At 39.1% G+C, this 15,212-nt stretch overlaps 1 protein-coding gene across 10 annotated transcripts in view; it reads left to right on the forward strand.

Annotated features, from left to right (window-relative positions):
- ralgapa2 (Ral GTPase activating protein catalytic subunit alpha 2) overlaps positions 1–15,212 on the forward strand; it is a 187,205-nt gene that overhangs the window by 93,570 nt on the left and 78,423 nt on the right. For 9 of the 10 annotated variants that reach the window (XM_058748533.1, XM_058748534.1, XM_058748535.1 and 6 more), the window contains exons 15-21: positions 2,013–2,250; positions 3,037–3,210; positions 7,833–7,976; positions 8,626–8,736; positions 13,923–14,011; positions 14,093–14,183; positions 15,008–15,196. In XM_058748533.1, the coding sequence (XP_058604516.1) occupies positions 2,013–2,250; positions 3,037–3,210; positions 7,833–7,976; positions 8,626–8,736; positions 13,923–14,011; positions 14,093–14,183; positions 15,008–15,196 (1,036 nt within the window). The remainder of the gene's footprint in view (positions 1–2,012; positions 2,251–3,036; positions 3,211–7,832; positions 7,977–8,625; positions 8,737–13,922; positions 14,012–14,092; positions 14,184–15,007; positions 15,197–15,212) is intronic. The other variant, XM_058748540.1, reaches the window with a different exon arrangement.

Consider the following 15,212-nt stretch of genomic DNA (forward strand, 5'->3'; position numbering starts at 1 on the left):
CATATTTCAAATGTTTATTTCTTTTCATTTTGATGATTAGAGCTTACAGCTCATGAAAGTCAAAAATCAGTATCTCAAAATATTAGAATATTACTTAAGACCAATACAAAGAAAGGATTTTTAGAAATCTTGGCCAACTGAAAAGTATGAAAATGAAAAGTATGAGCATGTACAGCACTCAATACTTAGTTGGGGCTCCTTTTGCCTGAATTACTGCAGCAATGCGGCGTGGCATGGAGTCGATCAGTCTGTGGCACTGCTCAGGTGTTATGAGAGCCCAGGTTGCTCTGATAGTGGCCTTCAGCTCATCTGCATTGTTGGGTCTGGTGTCTCTCATCTTCCTCTTGACAATACCCATAGATTCTCTCTGGGGTTCAGGTCAGGCGAGTTTGCTGGCCAATCAAGCACAGTAACACTATGGTCATTGAACCAGCTTTTGGTACCTTTGGCAGTGTGGGCAGGTGCCAAGTCCTGCTGGAAAATGAAATCAGCATCTCCATAAAGCTTGTCAACAGAAGGAAGCATGAAGTGCTCTAAAATTTCCTGGTATTGTATTCTCAAGCTTGCGGTCATCCCTGTTGCTTGTGCACCTTTTCCTACCCAAATTCTTCCTTCCAGTCAACTTTGCATTTAATATGCTTTGATACAGCACTCTGTAAACAGCCACACCTTTCAGTAATGACCTTCTGTGACTTACCCTCTTTGTGGAGGGTGTCAATGTTCATCTTCTGGATCATTGTCTAGTCAGCAGTCTTCCCCATTATTGTGGTTTCAAAGAACAAGAGATACTCAGAATTTATACTGTAGGGATGGTCGTTTATTCAAACTCAAATGTAAATATTCTAATATTTTGAGATACTGATTTTTGACTTTAATGAGCTGTAAACTCTAATCATCAAAATTAAAAGAAATAAACATTTGAAATATATCAGTCTGTGTAATGAATGAATATAATATACAAGTTTCACTTTTTGAATGGAATTAGTTAAATAAATCAACTTTTTGATGATATTCTAATTATATGACCAGCACCTGTATACAATCCAAAGAAAGTGATAATCCAAAACAAGTGAGATGCTGGAATGGTAAGTCCTTAAAACAACTCCTCAATCCAGCTGGTGCAGTCCTTTGGTCAGTGACCCTGATTGTTTGACATGCTGCTTGCTTTATACTGGTCTACTTCCTGATTCCTGTCATGTGACTGATCACATGACAGGCAGACCCAAGAACATTTAAAGACATGCAGACATGAAATAATTAAGAGGATTAAAATGGCTAAGACAACATGTAAAACCATTGAAACTCAAATATATAGGTGTAAAACCATCTTAATACATATTGAGCGGTATAAAACATGTGTCTTTGTGTGACAGTGTCACAACTTTACTAGTTACTTAATCCAATCTGATTACATAAATTGCGTTACTTGTAATGCATTACCCCCAACACTGGTTAATAATAAGAAATGGTTCTTGAGCAGTAAATCAGCATATTAAATAAATATCAGAAATGAATTACACTTAAAATTAATTCTCATGAGCATAAACTTCTTTTAAAAACATTTTTAAAAATCTTACCAACCCCAAACTTAAACGGTAGTGTACGTCCTTTTACATTCAGTTTAATGAAGTAATTTTGGTGTTTATAATCTCTGGGTGGTAATTATTTGCCAAAAGCTTAAGTAATGTACTGTATTGTGTACACAAGAACTATCACAAATGTTTCTATATAATAAAATTAATGTATTTTGCTGTAACAGAATAACTGATTTTATTATGGCAAAATTGATTTGAAGAATGATTTTTAATGCTAGAACATGAAGCTAACATTCTTTAATTTCTCTCTTTGTATAAGGTCTTTGTTTAACTTGGATAAAACTCTAATGGCAGTAGAATGTTTTACCCTGTGTAATACTTTGCTTGTAAGATTGTTATTGTTGTATATGATGATGTAGCTGGTATGGCTTGATGTGGGGTCAGGCTGTGTGAATTGTGTACTGCTGTCATTTGTAGACGATCTTCGTGGCGTGGGTGCGGGCCAACCTGACCGTGTTTATCTCTCGTGAGCTGTGGGACGAGCTGCTGGCTGTGCTGTCCTCTCTCAGTCACTGGGAGGAGCTGGTGTTCGAGTGGGCCAGCATCATGGACTCTCTCACTGCCGTACTGGCCCGTCACGTCTACGGCCTGGACCTCCACAACCTACCGCTGGACAAACTCTCAGAGCAGAAGGAAAAGAAGCAGCGGGGCAGGGGTGGGTGTTTGTGTGTAAATTACATGCTTAAAAATAAGCGTGATATTTGCAAATACATTGTTTTACTCACAAATATTAAATGAAAAATATGCATTAATAGGTAATACATTCTTAAAAGTGTATATGTAAAGGCTATCAAATTTTCACGTCCTTATTAAAAAAATTAGCAGTAAAAATCTGTCATAGCTTGATAGAAACTGTACTTCAATCGATCTTGCAACTGAACTGCAGTTAACTCTAAAGAAAATATACCATGGTTTCCGCAAAAATATGAAGAGCTCTCAAAAACATTACCAAATCTTACTGACCACAAACTTTTGAATGAGAGTGAATAACGTGTTAAACCATGTAACATGCTGTGTAGTGTAGTTAATATGATAAAATTACTCTTAAAGTTAACTCCTGAGGTAGTAGCGTGTTTTTCCTTTTTTTTTTTACACAGCAGACTATACTTGCATGCTTTTATGGTGAAATTGCTACTTTTATTAATTAATCCCAAGTTTATTGACCATAAACAATACACTTGTCACTTTCTTTTGGGTAATCAAGTCATCTTAATTTTCATCCCCTAAGTCTTGTTCTGCTCAGAAATAATATGTCACATTATGAAAGAAGAAAATGTATTGTGAATGCCATTTTGACATGTTTGCTTTGCATGTAAAGCAACACCCCTGGATTTCTGTGAACATTTAAAAACTCATTTGCAGAAATAATTCAGATATCTGGAGTTTGAATCAGAGACAGTTACAGGAGTAATGATATTGTGTGTGTGTGTGTGTGTTTCAGGAGTGATGCAGGACTCCCAGAAGTCTACAGATGGAGCGCGGTCGTTCTCCTTGAGCTGGAGGAGCTCTGGAGACCAGGTGGGCACTCAGGAACCCATGAGGTTCCGCAGTGCCACCACCACTGGAGCTCCTGCTGTGGAGAAAGCTCGCAACAACGTCAGGCAGAAAGCATCAGGTTAGAGTTAATCTGCAGCACTCATGAACACTCCAGATGAACACAGTCTATCTCAGATGTCTGCGGGGTGACTTGCTTATAGCTTGCTTTGTTTATTCACTTACAGTAATTCTAAACATATTTGCCTGAAGATGTTTTATTTTTCCCAAATTAAGTTTTTTTTTTTTTTTTTTCCTCAAATATTTTTTTTCTGCATTCTGTTTTTTATTTTTATTTTTTTCCTGAATTCTGTTTTAATGGTTAAATTAAATTTCATGTCTAATCAATTTAATTCATAAAACTTCAACTTGGTCTTGCAAAGTGCTACACAATAGAAGTTTACTGTTAAAATTAAAACATGGAGGAAAAAAATGCGATATTCCATAAAAATGTTTTATTTAATTTTATTAATACTTTGAGAAGCATACTGTACAATAGTACACAATAGATTTGTCACAATTTCTTCAAGCTTGAATATGTGTAGTAGGTAAACTGTGGCGCTCCTTCACACAGAGACACACTGAGCATGCAGACTTCAACAGTCTTTTTACACTGTTGTATTCCAAACAGTTTGTCACAATTTGATTTAGTGTACAGCCCTACTTTTGATTTATTCATGGAAAATGTGCCGCATTCCGAGACATTTTGCATTTTTATGACTGCATTCCACAATTCCATCCATGGGACAGAGTTTGCGGAGACAGAAATTGTTCTGTTGCTCTCACCATGTATAGAACAAGTGAAACTGAATCCATGTGACACAAACATGGGTTTTCTGTCTCTTTGTCTCCTTACACGCACATGCGCAGAAATATTTTCCTTTTAATCTTTCCTGGTTTGGAGATGATTGCATCTCTTTATGGTGGAGAGCTTGTTGAGTTTGGAGCAGATGCGTTTGAGACTGAAGGATGCCTCTCGCACACGCCGCCCCCAGAAACATCCTCGATTGTGTGTGCGCACATGAAACGACGTGGCTTTAAATTCCCCCCTTTTCTTTTGCCTAATTGGATTTCTCCTACATTGATCTTCAAACAGCCCAGCGTCCTCCCCTCCTCGTTAGGAGAGCCGCCTCATCAAACTGCCTGCCTGTTTTTGATAGTTTCATTAAGAGCGTAATTAATGCTCATTAATATGCATAAATAGGTAACTCGGCGAAAGCGATGTAATCTAGAAAGAAAAGGCGGTAATTAAAGCGCGCTGTAGAGGGAATAATAGAGCCCTCCGCTTTCACGGCTCTTCTCCAGACGTGACATGGAGTGGCCAAAAAACACAATGCTAATATTTTGTCTTATCAGAGCTGGCAGAGCAAACTTGAAATAATGTGCTTCATATTTCCTTCTCGGGGATTGAGTATCAAAGGACGCCATGAGCCGAACGAGAGCGCGGTTAGAAATCCTCAAAGCGTGTCCTCTGTTTGACTTCAGCTTATTTCTGGTAAAAAAAATACCAATCGGTTGTTGGTGAAAATGCTCTTTACAGAACAAACACTTCCAGCTTTCATTCAGATTGTGCTTTGATGTGATGCCTTCATGGAATCTGCATTTTAGTCTGTGTGTTTTTATTGGCGTTCACGGTTACTGTCGCTCATACTTTGGCGTTGTCATTTCAACAACCCCTTGACCCAGATTACTTAGACATGACTGATATATCAATGGAGCTTGAAGAGAGGAAAGGTGTGTGGTGTTACTTTAAACCACCAGGGGGCTGTTTCTTAAAACTAGTTTACCAAATAAGCCAGGCTTATTTCAGTTATTCTGATTTATTTTCACTTGATTTGATTTCTGAAAGCAAAATTATCATAGCTCAAGCTCAGTCACTGTGGCAACTTATGCTAGGAAACGAACCCGGTCCGGAGCAGGCTAACTGTCAGGTTAAACTGAGCTCCTCTAACACTGACCAATAGGAACGCGTCGATATTACCACTGACAGAACAATGCAACTTAAATAATCAAATAAATAAAAAACAGGCTACAACCAACTGTATTTAATATATTGTGCCCAAAATGTAATGACCTTTTTTTTCTTCTTCTTTTTTTTTTAAGATATACAAAAACATTTGAACAGAGTTGCTACTTGCACATTCAGTTGATCAGCAGTTTCTAGCCATGCAGCATTTCTCTCGGGTTTTATGACAGCTGTACCTTTTATGGTTATTAGTAGATGTATGTGTATGTGTGTATATATATATATATATATATATATAATTGCTCTTTAAAGCATTAAAAACACTAAATTAAAAGTTAAAATCACTGAATTAAAAATGAAAATAAATAATAAAAATCAGACTACATTTTAACTGATAAGAGGAACACACGTTTAACTCATTTGAGATAGTAGGGCTGTATTAGCCAGCTTACATTTGATTCACAGTTACTGCTATCATAAAAATACACTTATGTAGGATTAAATTCTACATGTGTTTAATGTCCAACAACAAATATTTTAGCAGAATGCATCTTTTATTCATTGCGCTATTATTCTATTCTGCTCCGTCTGTTTAGCGCGCATGCACGCAGCAGCGCTCATTCGCTCGCGTAAGCCTTGTCCTCTCCTGACAGCAAAATGGATATATTTGCATGACTTTCTAACATTTACAGATGAAAAAATATACCGGTGACGTGTCAGTTATGCACTGAAGAAAACACAACGTCTCAAATGCATTATTAAACAGCACAAATATATTCGCTGTTTGCCATCAACATTAAGGGCTGCTTAAGAAAAAGTGTGCACATCAAATTATCCTGACTCATTGAACCTGGATCGAATTAGTGAGATTGTGTGAACTTAAATTGTCGTTTATGAAACCGCTTTAGACCCGATTGATTTGTTTGGTTATTTCAAGTCAGATTTTGGACTTTAATCCCAGCTTTTATTAGCGTCTTTTATGAAACAGCCCCCAGACTTACAGGTCAATCATGTAAAAGATTCATTCTATGTTTTTTTATGTTATGACTGTCATTCTCAAGCCGCCTTTCCACTATCTCTGATGAATGACAGTCTGGAAGTCATTCATATCCAGTGGAGAGTAGTGCAAGAGTTGTGTCAAGTTCCAATTATATTCATATTTGGAATTTTCAGATCAGATTTGAACTTTGGTCACATTGACATTTCTTAGGTTTACAGCTGTATGAGACTGTCGGGCCAGATGTGATGCAGTCTAATCAGAACTAAGAGCATGAGGTGGGAATTGCCGGTGTTTTAGTACTAAAAGGATTATCTTTAAAGTCACCCTGAAGTCAAAAATGACAGTTCTCATTTTTTATGGAATGTTTTGTTTACTGTAAGTGATTTATCTGTGCACATTATCATTATTATTATTTAAAGTCATGTGCTCATCTTTAATCAAAATAATAGCATTTTAATTTAAATAACTCCTGTGAGTGTGGGACATTAACCTCTCCCCTCCAGCAACTTATCACACACAGGATATTGCAGCAATTAGCAAATGACAATGATCCAATGATCCGGTCAGTTCCCAATGGACAAAATCAAGTCCCATCCGTGATCATTTTTTCTGTTTTTAAAAGCCATTTTACTCTCATATACATCACAATACAGAAAAAAAAAAGATAATCACAACTTCTGTTGCATGCTGATTCTAAACAATATTTCTGTGAAATAGACTTTTGTGAATAATTTTGTCAATTATTATATATATATATATATATATATATATATATATATATATATATATATATACATATATTTTTTTAATTCCTAAATAATCATTTCCATTGATTATGCATAGAAAACCTACAGTGTTCTCTTTTTCAGATGTATTGTTTTGTGTGGTTAATGGCTAAGATAGTGAAAAGGCTGCTTTATGAGTGTGTAATATTGTGGTTCCTAATGTTGTCAGCACCCTAGCCATTTTTTACTCTCATTTGGTTCTTGTGTTCATTTGTTTTGAACCGTTTTTATGTTTGTGAATCTGAGAAATGTGACTGTAGGCATAATTGTATTTTCCATCATTGTTTTGCTTAAATCCCACTTGATTTCAGTTTCATAGTATTATCTGCATTTCCAAAACATCAATAGACAAAAAAAAAAAACACACTCAATGACAACCTCTTTTTTTGTTACTGCAGGGTTGGGAACAACATGCTGTTCATTTAAAGCTGAAGTGTGTCATTTTTGAGGATTTTAAAGTACTGTCTCCTATTCCAGTTCAAAAGGCAGAGACATTTCCTAAGTAAGGTGCTTTCAAACAAACCATCAGTCTGAGCAGCGCCACACAGTAACATTTTTGTAGGCTGACCCATAAGCCAGCATCACCCTGGTTCCCTTCACAAAAACCAATAGGATTTTCCATTGGCTGTTGGATTATTGCAGTAAATAAGCTCTGTGACCTACAAAAGTTTAGGATTCTTACAGGTTTTGTTCATCAGAATAATCTTTACAAATGAACACAACTTTATGAATTCTGAAGCCGAAATATTGGCTCAACCAGAGGTGTGAGTTTGGTTTGCTTGCACAGAAATGACACACTTTAATAAATTGTCTTGCTATTACCACAGCTGTAGAATGCAATTGATCCTTTTCCCCATCTCTCTCTCTCTCTCTCTCTCTCTCTGTCTGTCTGTCTGTCTGTCTCTTTCTCTCTCTCTCTCGCCTGCGCTCTCCTTCCCTGCTTCTGTGGGCAGCTAAGCGAAGTCAGTCTATCAGCAACTGTGTGCATCTTTGTGAGGCTTTGCCGGCCACTAAGAGTGTGCCCATGCTGCTCCACACTGTCAGCTCTTTCTTACCTGGTATCTCTCACAACTCTCACTGCTCTCACAGACTCTCAGGTAACTTCCTGTTTCCTGTCTCCGGCACGGAACGTACTTTTCCTGTTTTCTATCTTGCCGTCATCTGCTTTCATTTAAGATTTAGCGTAGCCAGGAAAAAGGCAGATAATCCACTGTATAAATGCTTTGTTTTTATAAGGATACTTCTACTTCCTTTCATTCCAGACCGCCAGAAGAAGTGCAGAGAGCACTAATGGAAACACTCGCTCACTTCATTCACGATCCAAGAACTGAATTAAAGAGTATCTCTAGACACATGTGGAGCATTTAGTTATAACTTTGGTGTGATTTGCAGGAGCATGCAAACTTTGTTGACAGTCAATGAGATTGAATCCCTCATGAACTAGATGGAAAGCCACAAAAACTGTTTAAGCGCACTATATAACCTCTTTTACTTGATTCTCTATTATCGTGCAAATACAAAAGGTGTTTTCCATTAGTGCCCTCAGAACTGCTTGTGGCAAACTTCCACTTAATTATTGAAGCACAGTTTATAATCAGATTTTCAGCATGCATGTTTGCCCTGTTATTATGAAAATGCTGAATAAGTCGAGGGCCCATGAATAGAAAGTATTTCTTGTGAGTTCTGGTTAGCATGGTGATTGTGTCAGGTGAAGCATTGGTGACGGTGTGTGTGTTTGTCCACTAGACGTGGAGGAGTGTCAGCTGTCTGAATGTGAGATGGGGGATGGAGACAGTCCTCTGCCCCGCAGCAGTAGCACCTCTGACATCACACAGCAGATCAACGACACCTTCCCAGGTACCCACACAATCACACATTACACTCAATAATAGACTGATGACTGTAGGGATGTAGAAATGAACGTTTTTGCTGAATAGTACTTTAGACATACGATACAGTATGTGTTTAAAATGATGTAGAATCACATGAATCTCCAGTCACTTCTTCAGTAGTTTTAGAAGAAAAAAAAAAAAACAGTGCCAGCAGAATTTCAGGGGACTGATTTTTGCAGCCTAAAATGACTGAGTTTGCTTTACTGAGAAAGAAAAACACAAAACAAAAAAACAGCATGTTGTATTTTCAGTATTTATTTGGGTTGCACTTTAAACCCACTAATAATCATTATATACTCAGAGACAGTATGAGAACAATTACCTGTAAATATGATTGACACCAACATAGAAATATTCATCAGTCTGCTTTGCTGAAAATACAGAGTTGTGTTAGACACAGATGTCACTCATAACTAGGGGTGGGACAATAAATCGATATGGCGATATATCGCGATCCTTCTCCATGCGATACAAGAATCGATATCTGGCACCAAATATCGATATTTTAATTAATACAATAAGGTGCTCTAAATAGATTTCCCTGTTCACAGTGTTTAAAAATGCGTAGAAATCACGGCCGCGCCATTTCCAGCTTTCCTAATGCGCTCTGACTCTGAGCAAGTTCCATGAAGCGCCTTCTCTATGAAGACGGGGAAGCACGAGAAACGTTGTTATTGCGAGTGCATATTCAGTTCATGAGTATCCTAACCTCTCCACTCGGATCGCAGGTGGATTTCCCTCACTATATGAAAGAGAGAGCTCCGCCGGTGCGTCTAGTTTTATGTGAACACAACTGGATGCTCTCCCTCTCTCTCAGATATTACAAGTGCGCGTTATGCAGTGTGAACAGTGGGCACCGACCGGCAGAAACATAAATCTGCACCTATTGCATGGAGGACGAAACAAAACCTTGTCAGAGCCACAATGCGGCGCAGAAGTGTGCAGTGTGTGTGCTTGCTGCGCATCAACATTTGAAATAACAAACCTGAGCGTGCAAAAGACGCGATGTGAACCGCTATTTCTTCATGTGGGGCTCCGTTTTTATGATGAGAGGAGTAGAAAGGTTGAGAAGGCACTCCAGGTAAATTTTGAAATGTACCAGGTTTATATTATATCGATCTATCTATCTAGTATTTTTTTTTCTGTTTGATAAGCAGTTAAATGTTTGTTTACACACAGAGAAAAAGAAAAGTGTAAGCTTTTAATAAGTCCAAGAATAAAATTATTAATTTAGCCTACTCAACATGTTAAAATTGATTTACAGAACTTTTTTTTTTGCCGTTTTTTAACAGTTTGGACTTGAATAAAGAAAGAAAACATGCACTTAACCTTTTCACAGGCATTTTGTTAGACAGATATCGTGATTTATCATTATAGATATATATCGATTATCGCAAAATCGCTGTATTGTGATATTATCGTTATCGTGAGCCATGTATCGTGATTATATCGTATCGTGAGGTACCCTGCGATTCCCACCCCTACTCATAACATACCGTATGTCTTAACCTTTATATTAATGACAGTTATGTTGTTGTATATTGTGGTAATAGTTTTTGTGATTTAGTATAGTGTCAGTGATTCTTTTCATTTGAAATATTATAGGTAGATACATCTTGGACTGTCGATCCAAGATAGCGCCGCTCATGGCAGCCTCCATGGCAGCCTCCATGGCGTCTTCCACAGTTGTTTTTATGTTTTTGTTAGTTTGTCCTGTCTTTAGTTATATCCCTGCAATCAGTTTCACCAGAGATGAATTGCTGGACATTCGGGAGTACATACCAACCGATATTTCACCGGTTTTCGATTATTTGGATGTTTTGCTGGACATTGTAGTTGGCCGAGCAGCGGCGCTGTTCAGACGCTTCAGGATGCGCAGACGAGGGAAGCGTGCCGGGGCGCTCGTGAAGCTCAGAAAGCGCGGATTTCGGACAGCGCTGCCTAGCATCCATCTGGCGAATCTCCGCTCTCTACCCAACAAAACAAACAAACTCCTTCTGCTCTCCCGGACAAATAAGGATTTCTCACACTCTGCTGCTCTGTGTTTCATGGAAACCTGGCTGAATGATGCCATTCCAGACAGCGCGTTAAGTCTGCCGGGCTTTCGACTGTTTAGAGCGGAACCGCAACGCAGAATCAACGGGGAAATCATGCAGTGGCAGGACATGCTTTTACATCAATGAGAGGTGGTGTACAGATGTAACTGTGTTAAAGAAGATGTGCTGTTCAGATCTAGAAGTGCTCTTCACTAACTGTAAGCCTTTCTACTCGCCGCGGGAGTTTTGCTCGTTCATTCTCGTGAGTGTTTACATTCCTCCGCAAGCGCACGTGAGCTCAGCTTTGCAGAAACTCGCTGATCAGATCACAGACACAGAACAACAACACCCGGACTCTGTTTCAACACCAGGACTCATTTAACCTACAACAACGACAAACCGTGGTTCACTGCAAAACTCAGACAGCTCCGTCAGGCCAAAGAAGATGCTTACGGGAAGGGGGACAAAGTCTTGTATAAACAGGCCAAATACACACTGGAAAAGGAGATCAGAGTGGCAAAGAGGAAATATTCTGAAAAATTAAGGATTCAATTCTCTTCCAGTGACTCAGCATCAATGTGGAAAGGTCTGAAAGAGATCACCAACTACAAGACACCATCCCCCAGCACTGTGGAGAATCAACAACTGGCAGACGATCTGAATGAGTTCTACTGCAGGTATGAAAAAACACCCCACACCCGCCCTGAACACCTCTCCACACAACCATTAACACCTCCAGCAACCCCCACACCTACACTTCTGATCAGCGAAGACAATGTGCGCCATGTCTTCTGGAAGCAGAAAAGGAAAAAAGAACCAGGCCCAGATTGTGTTACACCAGTCTGTCTGAAATCCTGTGCTGACCAGCAGGCCCCCATCTTCACACAGATCTTCAACAGATCACTGGAGCTGTGCGAAGCTCCACCATCATCCCCATCCCAAAGAAATCCAAAATTACAGGACTAAATGACTACAGGCCTGTGGCTCTAACGTCTGTGGTCATGAAGTCTTTTGAAAAACTGGTGCTGGCCCACCTGAAGGACATTACTTGACCCGTGCTGGATCCTCTTCAGTTTGCCTACAGAGCAAACAGGTCTGTGGACGATGCAGTCAACATGGGACTGCATTATGTTCTGCAACATCTAGACAGACCAGGGACTTATGTGAGGATCCTGTTTGTGGACTTCAGCTCGGCCTTTAACACTATCATTCCAAACCTCCTCCTGCCCAAACTAACTCAGCCCTCCGTGCCCACCTCCGTCTGTTAGTGGATCAACAGCTTGCTGACAGACAGGCAGCAGCTAGTGAGGCTGGGGAAATACACATCCAGCACCCGCATAATCAGCACTGGAGCTCCTCAGGGCTGCGTTCTCTCCCCACTGCTCTTCTCCCACTACACCAACAACTTCACATCTAAAGACCCCTCTGTCAAGCTCCTGAAGTTTTCAGACGACACCACACTTATCGGCCTCATCCAAGACGGTGACGAGTCTGCTTACAGACAGGAGGATAAGGAGCTGGCTGTCTGGTGCAGTCTCAACAACCTGGAGCTCAACACGCTCAAAACAGTGGAGATGATTGTGAACTTCAGGAGAAACCCCCCTGCTCTCCCCCCACTCACCATCATGAACAGCACTGTAACGACAGTGGAGTCATTCAGGTTCCTGGGCACCACCATCTCCCAGGACCTGAAGTGGGACACTCACATGGACTCCATTGTTAAAAAGGCCCAGCAGATGTTGTACTTCCTTCGCCAGCTGAGGAAGTTCAACCTGCCACAGGAGCTGCTGAAACAGTTCTACTCCGCCATCATTGAATCCGTCCTCTGCACTTCAATAACTGTCTGGTTCAGCTCAGCTACCAAATCTGACCTCAGAAGACTACAGAGGGTAGTCCGGACAGCTGAGCAAATCAGTGGTACAACCCTCCCCACTCTCCAAGAACTGTACTTATCCAGAGTGAGCAAAAGGGCTGAAACCACTCTGGACCCCTCACATCCAGCACACTCCCTCTTTGAACTGTTGCCGTCTGGTCGACGCTACAGAGCTCTGAGCACTAGAACGGCCAGGCACAGAAACAGTTTCTAACACACATACTTAGTCTACATTTCAATTTGCACATAATATACCTGTACATACAACTGTCTATTGTTATATATCTGTACATACAATTGTAAATTTGTATATTTGTATTCCTTATTCACTTGTTCTATTTTTTAATTGTTCTTTTTATTATCTGTTTTTTGTTCTGTTGCTGTTATTCTGTTGCACTATGGAAGCTTCTGTCACGAAAACAAATTCCTCATATGTGTGTAAACTGGCAATAAAAGCTCATTCTGATTCTGATTTAAAAGAATGTACTTGTTTAAATCTACTGGTGAAATCAGATGTTTTGAGGACTACTAAATATTTGCCCCAGTACATTTTTAGAATAACTTAATGAAGAGCTCTATTTTTTTTCCTCTGACCAAACTGAACAAAATAAAGTATTTTTAGCATTGCCTTAAAACCTGGACCTTAAACTTTTGTATTGTTATCCCTAAGACAGTAATAAATAACTATTGTAATACAGCTGCACTATAAAATAAATGTACATGTAAAAATTATTATTTTTGCATCAAGTATATAAATTCACTTTGAAGAGCTTTTATTGTTGTGGACAGCTGCAGTTTCTCTGAAAGCAGGTTTACAAATTGTGAATGGTGCTGTACTTTGCTTTGAAATGCAGATGCAGATGCAGACTGTATGCTTATTTAAATAAATTGCAGCCTTTTGCAAATGGCACTGAGCCATATTGTGATGCTTTGCCAAAGCAATGGCACAAAGCACAGTGTTCGAGAACTTTTTTTGAGAAGTGTAGAAATATTTTCATTCATTATGAAACAGGGAGGGACAGATTAGACTGGCCACATCTGTATTGGTATTAGTGATACTGATGTTAATTCGTAGTACTTAGCAAAAAGATGCCATTAAACCAAATATATGCATTGGATTGTTTACACAGTTGTCATATTAGCCAATGTAACGTAAACTAAGAATTAGTCTGCTGTAGGAATTTGCTTGAAAATCACAGGCAGCATGATTTCTGATATGTGGCCTACTGGTTTGAAATGCAGGTCAGAAGAGAGATGAGTCTGTGGAAATGGGCAGAGCGTCTGTGTCAGAGAGCAGCTCTACAGGGAAAAGAGAGAGTGACGCTCCCACGGTCAGTAACATTGCATTGCCATTGATTTATGAAATGATTCTTCACATGCCAATTTTATTGAAGTTTTGTGGATATTCTCAGATTCTGATCCGGCGGAGCAGCAGTCCAGCAGATCTGGATTATCCAGCAGACGGAGCTCCAACATTTCTGAAGATTAAACTACGGGAGAAAAGTGAGCTCTGTTCCATGATCACTCCTGGCATCTTTCTGTTCTTCTTGTTAAAAAAAAAATAAAAAATCCTTTTCTTACATTCTTTTTTGCTTGGTTGTATACCATAATAGTACTACTACTACTACTACTACTACTACTACTACTACTACTACTACTACTACTACTACTACTACTACTACTACTAATAATAATGATGATGATGTAAAAATTAAGTTTTGTTTTGTTTTGTTTTATGCTTGATTTTAATAGAAAAAAAGTGCAAAACATCTTGAATTGAAAGAAAGAATAGTGAGGTAGTTTGATATACACAGTGTATTAGTATACAGTATTATGGAAATATCAGTAGGAATTATGTTATTATAAATATCAAAATAATGCAGTAATAAAACAATACATTAACTAATAATTATAATAAATGTATCTATCTCACACACACACACACACAGATTGATACATTTAAATTTTTATTATTTTTTAAAGATGACAAGTGACTAGCTGGACGTACATTATGCTGCTTATTACATGGCTACTTGTCATGTAAGTAAATAATTGGACATAACTGAAAATTTACATCGTTTTAATATTTTATTAGCTCACTAAACACAGAGCTTCCAAAAATCAAGATGCCACCAGATGCATCTGTATGAAACAAAAGAGAGTGAATCTGCGGTGTTGTTATGAGACATAAAAGAAGCACCATCTTCAGATACTGATATGAATGGTCCTGTTATACATTATCAGGGAATAACAGACCCCAGAGATCTGCATTTCAGAGAGCCATGTGATAACTAATGTTTTTGTCATTATAACCTCTCTTCTGTCAGGTGAGAGTGTAAGCAGTGAGACGTCTAATGGTTATCTGAATGACGCTGAGGTGGGTCTGTTGGCGTGGCACGCGGTCGAGGAGGAGCCGGACTCTCCCTCTACACATGACATGAGCATGAGCATGAGTGTTACTGTGGACACAGTGAGCCAGAGGAGCCTCCTGCTCAGCCACACTGAAGCACTGGCAGGTACCGGAACTCAGCA

This window comes from Onychostoma macrolepis, chromosome 17 (genome assembly GCF_012432095.1).
Source record: "Onychostoma macrolepis isolate SWU-2019 chromosome 17, ASM1243209v1, whole genome shotgun sequence".
In the NCBI taxonomy this organism is placed as follows: Eukaryota; Metazoa; Chordata; class Actinopteri; order Cypriniformes; family Cyprinidae; genus Onychostoma; species Onychostoma macrolepis.